General features: G+C 58.9%; 1 protein-coding gene across 2 annotated transcripts in view; it reads right to left on the bottom strand.

Annotated features, from left to right (window-relative positions):
• The window catches only part of GATD3 (glutamine amidotransferase class 1 domain containing 3), a 36,976-nt gene extending 24,301 nt beyond the window's left edge, over nt 1-12,675 (bottom strand). Inside the window, exons 1-7 of one of the 2 annotated variants that reach the window (XM_019625046.1) lie at nt 12,418-12,670; nt 12,243-12,295; nt 10,750-10,863; nt 9,731-9,850; nt 5,354-5,446; nt 2,850-3,006; nt 935-1,818 (exon numbers count right to left, since the gene is read on the bottom strand). In XM_019625046.1, coding sequence (XP_019480591.1) covers nt 1,690-1,818; nt 2,850-3,006; nt 5,354-5,446; nt 9,731-9,850; nt 10,750-10,863; nt 12,243-12,295; nt 12,418-12,576 — 825 coding nt within the window. In that variant the 5' untranslated portion in view covers nt 12,577-12,670 and the 3' untranslated portion in view covers nt 935-1,689. Of the gene's footprint in view, nt 1-934; nt 1,819-2,849; nt 3,007-5,353; nt 5,447-9,730; nt 9,851-10,749; nt 10,864-12,242; nt 12,296-12,417 lie in introns of those variants that run through there. The other variant, XM_019625045.1, reaches the window with a different exon arrangement.
• Nucleotides 12,676-12,774: the final 99 nt, after the last annotated feature.

Here is a 12,774-nt window from a genome sequence, read left to right as displayed (position 1 = left end):
ACGCCTGACTCCCGAGGGTTTCACCAATGAGGACTGCCAGAAGGCCAGAGAATGTCCACAAAGGTGACCGGCCTCAGCGGCATCAGGGACATGCCAGAGAAAAACCACAGGCAACGCTCTCCACCAACCGGGGTCAGGGGATGACGCAGACGGCCCGCCAGCACCCAGTGCCAGCACCCAGCAGGCCAGGGGCAGCTGGACACTCCCTCACAGGCACACGGACACTTAGGAAAACTGCCCAGTGTCCTCCACTGGAGCTGCACACCCCCAAACCAGCAGCAACAAGATGCCGTGGGGGTGCAGTGTGAAGCGTGGGGCCGCCTGGCTAGAGACCCGTTTGGAGGTCTCCCATAAAGGGGAGCCACACCAGCGCCTGTGCACTCGTGTGAAAACTTACTGAGGTGCATGCGTGGGGTCTGTGCCCCCTTCCACACATACACACAAGTAACAAGGGTTTTAATCAACGAGTTTCTTAGGAAGGAGTCTTCAACCTCCGTCTCCTGCCCTCTGATGGACCCTGCGAGGGCAAGGACAGGCCTCGGTGGACAAAGGCCGGCCACCAGAGACTGCGGTTCCCACAGAGGACGGCCTGGGAATTCCGAGGCCGACACAGGTGCAGGGGAGCTGAAGGCCGGGTGAGCCCGGGGTCGGGTGTCACACCCGGAAAACCAGAAGTGCGCCCATCACCTGGGGTGCGCAACGGGTGGAGCGGGGACCCGTCTCCGTAACCCGTACCCAGGCCAGCACCGACACCGTGCAGCGTGAGCTAGAAAACTGAGGAGTCCAGCTGTGTCCACCCAAGTGGCTTTCTCTAAACCAGGGACGCACAAACGCTGCGGTGTCCAGAAAGACCGGTAGGGGAGGCGTGCTCCAGGGGGTGAGGCCTGCTCACACGCGGGTATCACCCCGAAAGCCGCAGGAACAGAAACCACGCTCAGAGGTGAACACAGCAGAATTTACTGCTCCTTCTCTATACTCCGTGCCAGCCGCCGTTCACGGCCTGGGACCAGCCCGACAGTCACCACCCAGGTGGTCAACCACGCAGGCAGAGTGGCGGCCACTTCCCTTTCCTCCTGGAATTTAGAGAACTGAGACGAATTTCAGAAACCTCATTTACATTCCTCATCTTCCAGTTTCAGACTCGAAATGTGGCTGTCAGTGTCCACTTTCAAAAGGAGTTTATTGTCTGTGGCCAAAGAGACTGCCTGCTATAGAAATCCCCACGACATTTTAATTAATACATATTTACTCCAGATTAGAAGACCTCTGGTTTCTGATTACTACATTGATACATTTAAAATTATCTTTCCCTTCCAAACATGAAGTATTCTGAAACAAGTGTGCTAAGATTATAGAATCATACCTCTACCTGGTTCTCTTCCTGAGAAAGCTGACCCTGATCTTAATTTTCGGGCTACACTGGGGTCAAGTCGCTCCTACGTCCCAAAGGCCGAGAGGAAGTGCCAGCCGCCGCTCTGGTGCGTGGGCTCTGCCTCCCTCCCAGGAAGGAAGGTGAGTTGAGTGGAGGGTGGCACCCATCTGCCCGACCCCAAGCACGCCGCAGCTCTCAGGGAGCAAACACCCATACACTGAAGCAGGAAAATAAACTCCAGCCACGGTCCACGGCGGACGGGCAAACAGGCCACCAGCCCCGCCTGGTGGAGAGGCGGGGCGCACGGCCCGGGGGCGTCACTTCCGGGTGAGCTCCAGCACCTTGGCCACCATGGCCCCGATCCCGTCGTGGATGTGATGCAGCTCGGTCTCGCACATGAAGGCCGGGGTGGTGACCACCTTGTTCTTCTGGTCCACGTGCGCTTCGTGCACACAAGTTAGGGAACGCAGCAGTCAGCAAGGGGGCGGGGGAGCTCCTGGCGCAAAGCACGCACGGGCCCCTGCCCGTGTGACTGGGGGACGCTTTTCCCGGTGGGGTCTCGGCCCCACTTTCACACCATCTGCGCTACTGAGCCAGCCGAGAACATGGTCGGCACGTGCTCAAGAGGAAGCAGCAGCTCACTCACTGTCTCTGCCACCAGGCTTTGTGACAGGCTTGCTGTGCAGCAGTGTGCCACACGGGGCCTCACGACAGCCCCGAGGCAGGAGCAGCTCCTGGTTTTCATTCAGATCAAGAAACTGACACTAAGAGACGCGTCCAGGTGCCACTGCGATCGCGGAGCCAGGGCCAGGTCCAGCTGGGACCCACCTCGACACAACCTGAGTTCCTGCCTCAGGTCACGCAGACCCTGGGAGGTGACAGAGCTGGCATCACCTCCACCAGTCCTCGGCGTGGGGACACATACACCTGAGACTGATGACAGAGCCACCTTCAGCAGATGGACGCCCGAAGGGTGACGTGGTCATCTCTAGGACACTGCGCTGGGTGGAGACCCTCTGGGTGCAGGTGCAGACCTGGGACATGGTCACCTGTGCCTGCGGTGCTCTGCCCCCAGCTCCTGACGGCGTCCTCAGGCCACCACCTCAGAACGAAGGACCGGCTGGCAGGAAGGATGGGGGTGGGATGCTGTCCCCCTGCGCTGCCCGGGAACATCCCCCAAGTAACAGTGGGAACCTCCAAACTCCCTCCCTTCGCCAGAGGCTGTGTCCTCGCCCGACCAGGCAGCCCAGCTGCGGTCTGGGCCTGGGGTGGGTCGAGCGCTGAGTGCCCACTGAGTGGGCTTGGAAACGGCCAGGGGACACGCACAGGTGTGCCAGCATCGGGCACTGCACCCGTCACACATGTCGGCGGATGCCCCCCCCCAGTGCAGTCCTGGCTAAGGGTGCTGCCTGCCGAGGCGCCCCGCAGGCCAGTGAGGCCCCACTCCCCACGTCCCCCTGGCTGCCCAAAAGGATATGGTCACGCCCTTCACACAGTGCTTGGCGCCCAGCTCTTTGATGGCCTGCGCGGTCCCGGCGTAAGGCCACTTGCCACCTTCCTCCTGCTCGTGGCCCACGGTGACTTCGACGCCACGGAGCACTTTGGCTGCAAGGACGGGCGCGATGCAGCACAAGCTGAAAGGTGAAGAGCGGTCAGCTCAGACCCGCCAGTGCCAACGCCAGGCCAGGGGCGCAGCGTGGCGGCCTCCGCCGGCGCTTAGGGGAGCCGAGCCCCCGAACCTTGGCCTTCCACGGGGCTGTGACTGACGGAGCCCGGGAGAGCCGCTTGTGACCGGACCCTCGGCTTCCTCCCCGTGTGCTGGCGCCTCTGGGCACCCAGGTGCCAGGGCAGGGCAGCTAGTAGAGAGATGGCTGCTCGGATGACAGCTGAGTCTCGGCTGCCCAATGTGCACCAGGCCTCCCAACCTGGCGTCCAGCAGCTCAGAGGTCGCTCCCAGAGAAGGCAACACGTTGGTGGCTTTTTTAGGCCCAAGTTTTGAGATGGTTCGTCACATAGCAACAGATAAGCACAGCATGCTGACTGGCTGTGACTGGCTGTGACCAGACCCCTCCTCTGGAGCGGGGAGGCAGACGCCGGCAACACAGCTCAACCAGCAGCCTTGTCTGGCCTGTGAGCAGCTCTGCCCGGCACCGTGAGCCAAGGGCCCTCTGAGCAGAGCACCAAGCCCGCCACACCCACGGGCAGGTCATTCCCGGGGGGGCTCCTGCCAGGCTCCAGAGCCCAGTGGCTTGACCAATAGTGCGTGCCCCGAGAACACAGGTGACACCAGCCACAGAAGCTCCAGCCGGGCCACCCATCGTGCGGCTGTCAGGGCCTGCCGTCCCCTGCCCGGGGTCCATCCCCTTCTCTCGTGTCTGCATCTACTGCTGACGCTGAGGGCCCTGCGCTGATATGGCTGCAATATGCCAGGAAAAAATGCTGCCAAAACGTGTCTACACGTTCACTCAGTGTCACAACTAAACAACTCGTCTAGAAACCTGAGTGCAGCTTTCACCAGCCACTGAGCAGAAAGGAAGCAGGGGGCTGTCTGGCGCTGCGGGGTTTCCCAGGTGCCGGAAGCCTGGCGGGGGGACCTCGTTCCTTGTTTGTGCAGCCACCTACCTGGGTCTGTGCCTCGGACACAGAAGGCCCTGCTCTGAGGGTGGGGACACACTCTGGCTCCCCTCCATGCTTGACAGGCAGGTGGAAATGACGGAATCTCCCGAAAGGAAATTCGAAGGGGGCCGAAAAGGGTGGCTGGCATAGCCAGGACAGTGCTATCGCTTTTGGGAAGAGGAAGCCAAGGGTGGCGGGGATGGGGGGGATGACCGGGAGCTTCTGATGTCACCGCCCCTGCCTGCCCCGGCTCCCCCACAGGCCTCAGCTCTGTGGACTGCACTCAGCCGAGAGGCCTGTGTAGGCGGCAGCAGGTGTCCCAGCCAGGTGGCCGACCTGCTTGGCTTCTGGACCCGTCACAGGAAAAGGCGCTGGCCACATAGATGTGGCCGCTCCAGGGACAGTGGCCCAGGAGGGACAATGCAGCATGGCCACTGCCCCTCCGTGCAGGTCCCAGGCTGGGGACGCCGGGCGGCAGGCCGCTGCTGAGTGACTACGGGTCTGAGAGACACTGTTCGTCGGCAGGGACTGTCCCTTGCAGCCTGCCTTCCACCCGGACAGAAGGGCCGAACAAAACTGCTCTTTTCGGTTTGCTGGTAATATGGTAGCACGCAGCTCCCAGGGAGGAGCCTCAAGTTTGCTGGGACGCCTGTGGCTCAGAAGTCTGACGAGATCAGGTCTGACCCCGGGGTCCCCATCGCAGGTCTGAGGCCCTTTCCTGGCTGCAGGTATGGCTGGCCTCGCCCATCTGCGAGGACCAAGGACCATGGGCCGTGTGTGACGTGTGCCACGGCTGTGCCAGTGAGTTTCAGGGTGTAGAGAAGTGAGGGGACCCCCGTGTGCAGCTGGCCTCAGGATCTGGAGCTTGGGTCGTGGCACTGTGGCCCGCGTGCAGCTCCACCAGGACAGGGTGGGGGAAACGGGGGACAGGGGACGGGACGGCCCAGAGCGACACGCGGCAGGGATGGTGGTCGCAACAGCGGTGGAGAGTGGAAGACGCGGGGTGACTGGCTATGGGGACGGGCAGGTGGAGGCAGGGGGAGGGGCGCTGGTAAAGGTTGGGAGTCCGGGAAAGACTGACTGTGGAACTGGGGAACCTTCTAGAAGCTGACAATCATTCCCTCTCCTTCCTGTTAAGTCATCAGGAAAAATTCACATAACCACATGACCACAGAATTTTCAGAGCTGGAAGGCACCTGCGAAATTGCGTGAAACCTCCAGTTAAAACGAGGAAAGGGGCAGAGTTTTCAAGACAAAACAGCTCAGAGCGGCAGCTCCCAGCTTCAAGCCACCAGCCACCGGCCAGGGGCTGCAGCCCATCACCCTGCCCGGCCCCCAGCGGAGGCCCCCGCGCGTCTCACTTACCCGATGGGCTTCCCGGCCTTGTGGAACTCCTTCAGGACGCGCTCCACGTCCTTGTTGACCTTGCAGTCTTTCCCATCCACGGCAAACGTGCTCCTACAGCGAGAAGAGGCTCCCTGGCATCCCAGTGGATGTGCAGCCCCGTCCCCCCAAGGGGTCTCACAGGTGGTCCCATCAGCTGCTCAGCAACTGATGTAATTGGAACGTGTGTGCGCGTATGTGTATGTGGCTTCTCATAGAATTACATGTTTTTCTGTTTCTTTAAGAGAAAGAAGCACATGAAGGACACCCCAGCACAAACCAAGGCCAGGGGCTCAGGCTGTGAGCCACGCCCACGTGCTCCCACAGGTGTGCTCGGACACCAAGGAACAGGACGTGCAACTGGCCTAAAAGCCGTGACAAACCCTGCTCTTCACTAATGAGGGAAAGAAATGCAAATTACACAAAACACCATCTTTTCCAGCAGAGCAAGGAGGACTGAGGTGTCCGGAATAGTCTCCCCGCCCAGTTGATGGGTGTGCACCTGCCTCTACTGTCTCTGGAAGGCAGCAAGGTCTCAAACCACAAAGCCCACCCTCTGCCAGGAGCCACGCTGTGGGCTTTTCCCTGCTGTCGGGGGGGGGGGGGGGGGGGGGATCCCCCCCCCCCCCCCAGGACCCCTGCAGAGTCAGCACAAAGAACCGGGAAGGAAGCGCCTAGTGGTGACAGGTGTTTGCTACTCCTCCGTGATGGTACCTGAGGGTGTGTTCTCACATCAAAACGCACCGTTTCACACTTTCAATACGTGTACGCCAACTATACCTCCACCAGCTACTGAGACAAAGGAGAGGATGGCAATCACATGTCCATCCGAGCGGGGTGGTCCTCCCAGTGGGACCACAAGCAGCTGTTAAGACAATTAATGAGCCAACAAGCCACACTGCTAAGTGAGAAGTACAAAGTATTGGGTTATTGGAAAAGTCATGACGCATGTTTGCGACAGGTGGTGCTAGTTCATTTTTGGAAATTCTAGAGCCATTCACATCTACCTTATTGCTGTATCATTTGACAGCTGACAGTTCTAGCTTCATTCTAAAAAAACATTGAGCGTAGGGCCGGCAGAGTGGCTCAGTTGGTTAAGAGCTCGCTCAAGAGTTTGAGCTCTGAGCAACAGCAATTCGATGCCTGGCCCGAGCTGAGCTGTCGCTAAGCTGCCAATAGGTAGCAGGATGGCTCAGCTAAAATAAAATAAAAAAATAAAAAAAATTGAGCAATTTGGTTGAGTTTTAGACATTTTACAACAAGTTGAAGATGGAGGATCAAACTGTGCATTTTCGCCGTATTTTACTGTTTTACTTCCATAAAGGGAAGAATGCGCGTCAACCTTGTGAAAAGTTGCATAAAGTTTATGGTGACAATGCTCTACAAGAACGTCAGTGCCAACGATGGTTCACAAAATTCTGTGCTGGTGATTTTCATCTCAATGATGCTCCTTTGTCAGGGAGGCCACCGAGGTTGATGACGACAAAATAAAGGCATTCACTGAGTCAAACCCAAGTTACACGACACGAGAGATTGTAGAAACATTGAACATCCATCATTCAAGCATTCACGATCACCTGAAGAAACTGGGATACGTAAGTAAGCTCGATATTTGGGTTCCGCATGAACTCAAAGAAGTTAACTGATGGCGCGTAAAACATCTGCAATATGCTCATTAAATGTGAGGAAAACGATCCTTTTTTGAAGCGACTGATAACTGGCGATGAGAAGTGGATTATTTACAACAATGTGGTGTGCAAACGGTCTTGGTCCCGACGTGATGATTCGCCTCAAACAACATCGAAAGCAGACATTCATCAGAGGAAGGTTATGCTCTCAGTGTGGTGGGATTTTAAAGGTGTCGTGTTTTTCGAGCTCCTACTGAGGAATCAAACAATCAATTCGAATGTGTACTGTCAGCAATTGGACAGTTTGAATGAATCCATCATCCTAGAACATCCAGATCTTTTCATTGTAAAGGAGTTGTGTTCCATCGCGACAACGTGAGACCACACACAAGTTTGATTACCTGTCAGAAATTATTGGAGCTTGGATGGGATGTGTTGCCACACGCACCATACTCGCCTGACCTTGCACTGTCAGACTTCCACTTGTTACGCTCTCTTCAAAACTCCTTGCGTGGTATAATGTTCAATTCAGATGAGGCTGTAAATCAGCACGTTGTTCAGCTTTTCACAAATAAAGACAGGTCCTTCTATGAACGAGGAATTACGAAGCTTACTGAAAGATGGCAAAAGGTTATCGAACAAACGGACAATATATCACTGACTGATCTTTGTTCTTTATATAAATAAATGACCTTTGAAAAACATAAACAAAACACGTCATGACTTTTCCGACAACCCAATACGTGCAGAAGAGGGAGCTTAAGAGGCTACCGTCCGGCTGGATTTATAACACACTGTATGTATGAATCTCACACAAAAGCTGGTAGCAAAGCCAGGGAGGGGGCAGAGGTCCCACGCAGGAGGAATTGGGTGACTTCCGTCACTGCCACGTGCACACACTGCACCCTAACGACCCCAGCAGCCACTGCTGCGAGAACTGGCCTTCTTCTGGGAAGGTCACGAGGGATGGGGCTGCGACCAGAAGCTGCAGCTTCCCCCAGATGTGCCTGGTGGCCCGGGGCGCCCTGCGTCCTCCAACGCTGACACAGACGCACCAACAACCAGGCACCCCTCCTTTCTGAGCCCGAAATGGGGATACAGCCCAACAAATCCTCAAACGCCCTCACCCTAGAAGAGGTGCTGACAGTCAGGTCTGTGAACCCGGCTCATCCTTGCGAGAAAGAAACCCCGGCTGTGTCGGAAGTGAAAAGCCGACATGGGCCATTCTCTCCATCTCCTGCCAGGGGGCTCATGAAGGTGGCGACGGGGAAGTCATTTAAAGGCTGGTTTTCGGGACAGGCAGTGGATATCAGGTGGGGGCAGGGCTCCCAGAGGCGTCAGGATACGGAGGGGCCGTGAGCAGTCAGACTTTAGAGAACGTAACGGCCGCTGACCCTCACTTCTGGGTGTAGGGCACCTGGACAGACAGCGCCAACCAGGGGGTCATTGTGCCACTGCAGGGGGAACGGAAACAACCAAGTGGTAAACTGACCCCACAGAGTGAGGGGTGACAGTGGGTACAGGGACCCTGGCTGAGGCTGGAAGCCCACCAACCCCGTTCCCTAAAATACTAGGAGCTTCTCATGGCCAGTGAGCGCAGGTAAGGGGCTCGGCTCTAAGTCACACCATGTTCCCACACGACTCTCGTGCAAGCAGCTGGAGACACGGGTCGAAGGGGGAGGTTTGTGGATGCAGCTCCTGGGGAGTACGGAAGGAGGTGCAGAAGGGAGGAGACTCCAAGAAGGAGCAGCGGGCAGTCCCGAGAGGGCTCAGAGGAGTCACAGAGCAGAGGGGGTGCCTGGGATGAGGGGGTACCGGATACCTGGGAAGGTGTGAACAGCACAGCGAGGGTGGAGGGGGCGGGGCAGAGGCAGGAACCACAATTCCTGAGCTGGAGCGCTGCCCAGGGCGGAGGGCGCCCTCAGCAGGGGGTGAGGAGCAAGGAGGCTACAGCACCCCCAGGATGGCCTGGGCATCCGGAAGGCTGGCTGCCTCTGGTCACAGCCAGGGTTTTGTCACCAGAGACGCCTGGGACAGAGAAACGTTCTTATTTATGACAAGGGGCCAAGCCGATATGTTGTGCTTTCATCAAAACCCATGTAGTCTAGTTGTCACACACCCTACACCGTGGGGTTATGCAGCTGTGACAGCTGTATGGTGACCTGTCACTGCGGCAGCCCTGTGCCCACCACGGAGGGATGTGCTGGGACAGTGAAGCTGGCACAGAGGGTTTCCATGAAATGCACAGGAAGAAGACACAGGGGTGACAGGGAGAAAGAGGACCTGAAACCCAAAGCACATCACAATGACGGCTTTCTGGGCTCCCAACCAGTTGCTATGGCAACAACCCAACGGGCAAAGCAAGGAAGGGCTCCTTTCTCCAGTCAGGACAGTTAGGTGACCAGAAAAGCAGATTTCCATGCTGCATGGCCTGCAGGAACACGTATGGGGACATTGGTTGTGATGTGACGAGACCCACCCATGCTGTGGTCAGGTTGGAGGGGGCCACACCCAGGACAGCGGCCAGGAGCCAGGAGGGCTTAGAAAAGAGCAGGGAGAGGAAAACCCACGCGTTGCTAAAACGCAACCGAAGCGCCATCCTACTATGGCTCCGTCACAGCACTACGTGAATTGTTTGGACCCTCACACCCCAGCAGTGGCTCATGTCACCACCTGGTCCCCATCTACCACTCTAGCGGAAAAGCACACGGCTCCAAGCTCAAACACGCACAGGTTTTTGGCAGCTCCAAAGCCCCCGGGGAAGATGGCGGCGTCGTGATTGGCAGCGCTGAGCTGGGCCAGGTTGGTGATCTTGCCGCGGGCGATCCTTGCCGACTCCGTCAGAACATTCCTGGGAAAGAGCAGAGAGAGGCCAACAAGAGGTTCAGTGTGCAGGCCGAACAGGCGGACGGAGCCTCCATGACAAGAGGCCGGGCCGGGGGGTGTGCTCACACGTGAATTTCAGGTCGGTACCTAGAAAAGGTGACAAAGCCACAGGCACCTACGTCTATGCTCGGACGGTCTCCAGAACCCTTTAGATCAGCACCTTGGAGCCCACGCCAAGTCACCTGGAGCCTCCCACATCAGCTGGGGCCACCAGAGAGACAGAACCCCCAAGTGTCTGAAGCAGACAGCATTCATGCAGGGACCTGGTGGACAGCGGGCACTTAGGAAGCCGCTGTGCGGGCTGCGTGGGGCACCCCAGCCTCTGCCACGGCAGGAGCTTCTGCCGCCCTGGGCCAGGGTCCCAGGCAGAAAGGGGCCACAGGGTCCTGACTGGGGCCCGCAGCCCCCAGCAGCCAGCCCTGCAGTTTCCTCCCCTTGCCCGCCTCTCACTGTCTGGGAACCACAGCCTCCAGGAGCCCTGTTGTCCTGCACCCCGGCAGGATAGTAGGGACACAGGCGGGGGATGCAGGTCTCAGGGCACACACAGCCTCAGCAACACAAATGTATCCAGGAGCTCCTCAAAGGCGTGTGGGGCACAGGCAGGTGAACAAGGGGGCAGCCTACGTGAGGCGCACACCTTCGGTCACAGCGGACGCATGGCGCTCACTCAACAGGAATTCCTTCGTGTAGGTGAGAGATGGTAGGGGGTGCTTGAAGGCTGGCAGCGTTAGTGCAGGCCGGCCTGAGGGAGCGAACGCCTGCAGGGTGGACGTGCATCTCAGCAGACGTGCCTCAGCTGAGACAAGTCTGCACACAGGTTCTCAGGGAGCTGCAACCCACCCGTGCACGGTCACGGACACACACCTGCTTTCGCTCTCAGAAGGCTGCCCCTTGGTGTGGTCGATCACGTGCATCTGAGGGACGTCAGGAGCGAAGATCTGGACCTCGGCCCCGCCGCGGCTCAGGTGCACCAGCGCCCTGCACGGGGGAAATCCGGCCAGACTGTGAAACACGCCCAACCCAGCTTCACCTTTTAACGAGTTTTCAAAAACAGGAATTTAGCTGAATACCAGGTATGAATCCTGTATGTTAATTAATATCCCACTTGCTTTGCCAAAACTTATGCTTGGCTTGCTAAAGATCCAAACGCCCACAACTGGAATTCACTGTCACTGAACTAGCCCAGAGGCCAGCCAGTCCCCAAGGTCCCGTCACACACAGGGTACAGGGGGCAGAGTGACCAGCTGGTGTCACAGCCTGGATATTTGGGTTCCCAGGCTACTGCGGGGTGTCTTCCTTCCACAGGCCAGCTGATGTGGGGCTCAGGGCATGTGGGGGCTTAAGGTCCTAGCAGTAAGTTCAAGTCCTGGTTCTCCCACTCAGCTGTCATGGAGGTGGGGGACACGGAGACATGAAGGTCTCCCTGAGGGCTGCTGAGCACAGCAGCATTTACTGAGGGCTGCTGTGTGCCAGGCACGTGGTAAGTCACCAGCCCACCCCAGACTCGGTGCTGTCACTGTCCCCCTTTTACAGGTGGAGGCCCGAGATGGGTACCCTGGCAGAACTGCAAGCACCCTGGCACCCACGCGGGCTCTGTTCCTCTAACCTCCCAGGCACCCCACATAACACTCTCCACCTGTGCTGGCAGGTTCCTGGCCGTCCCAGCTACTCCTTGCCTCCGCCTTCACTCTCTCGACCCCCACCCCCATCAGGAAAGGCTCCTGGCCTCTGCCGCCCACCAGCTCTGCACACTTTAAGGTTCCCTCCTCATCAGCGCCAACACCAGCACAGCAGGCACCTCCCAGACAGAAGCGCTCCTGGGCCACGCACAGCCGCCAGCCTCAGGCTCCACCGGGCGACCGTGAGGCCCCAAGCTTGGGGTGCGGGGTGTTCCCCAACCACCACCTACCTCTCCCCTGGAACTAATTCGGAACTTGACAGCCCCTACCAGCCCAGACCACTGGAACCTTTTTAAATAAAATAACAAGTCAAAGTATGAACTACTCAGCAACAGCGGACAGGTCCCATCCGTGACGGTCCGTCTGCAGCCGGGGGTTCTTGGACAGAAACCCACACCGATGCAGGAAGCATGAACGTTCCAAACCCACGCACCTGGTCCCAGTGTCTGTCACCCGTGGGTGTTCACACACCAAAAGGGAGCCGGCAGGTGCTCATCTCTAGCGACAGCACACTTTAGCAGCGGATTCTGTGTCCCCGTGCACCTCACAGGTGCAATTCCTTTGTGCCTCCCCGTGTCGCCAGTCACTTCTGCCTTTCTGACGGGAGAAAGGTCTCCCCAAACGGGGCTGGGAAGGCCAACCTCCCCCTCCCCGGGGCGCCTGACCCGAGGGGCTTACGCTGAGGCCTCGTGCAGCTCGGTCCCGTCGTAGACTCCGCACCCGGACAGCACCTGCGGAAGGAGCGCGGGTCACGGGGGTGCACCTGCTGGGGGAGGGGGGGTTCCAGCTCCGGGAGTGGGGGGTGGTGCCCGACCTCGGGGCCCCCCCAAAGCGCCCGCGGGCGTGCCCTCACCAGCGCGACCTTGGCCCCGGGGCGCGGCGCGGAGCCGTGGAGGGCCGCACGCGGGGAGGCCGCCGGTTTGTGGGGCAGGAGCGGCCGCCGGCCGGGGAGCGGCGCGAACGTGGAGGCCGCCGCCAGCCGGGGAGCCACCAGGGCCCTGACAGCCGCCATGGCCGGGCCGGGACAGCAGGGTCGGACGGTCACACAGCAGAAACGGCTCGCGCGGGACTAGCTCGGTCGCGCCTGCGCAGTCACTCCGTCCCCGCCCCGCTCCCGCTGGCGCCGGCGGGCGGGGTGGCGCCTGCGCAGTCGCCGCCCGCTTCGTCTGGTGGTCCCGCCTCAGCCCGCGTCTCGGGCTGCCCTGCCCGG

The sequence above is a fragment of the Hipposideros armiger genome, unplaced genomic scaffold, assembly GCF_001890085.2.
Source record: "Hipposideros armiger isolate ML-2016 unplaced genomic scaffold, ASM189008v1 scaffold_612, whole genome shotgun sequence".
In the NCBI taxonomy this organism is placed as follows: Eukaryota; Metazoa; Chordata; class Mammalia; order Chiroptera; family Hipposideridae; genus Hipposideros; species Hipposideros armiger.
This window is presented reverse-complemented; position numbering and strand designations above follow the sequence as displayed.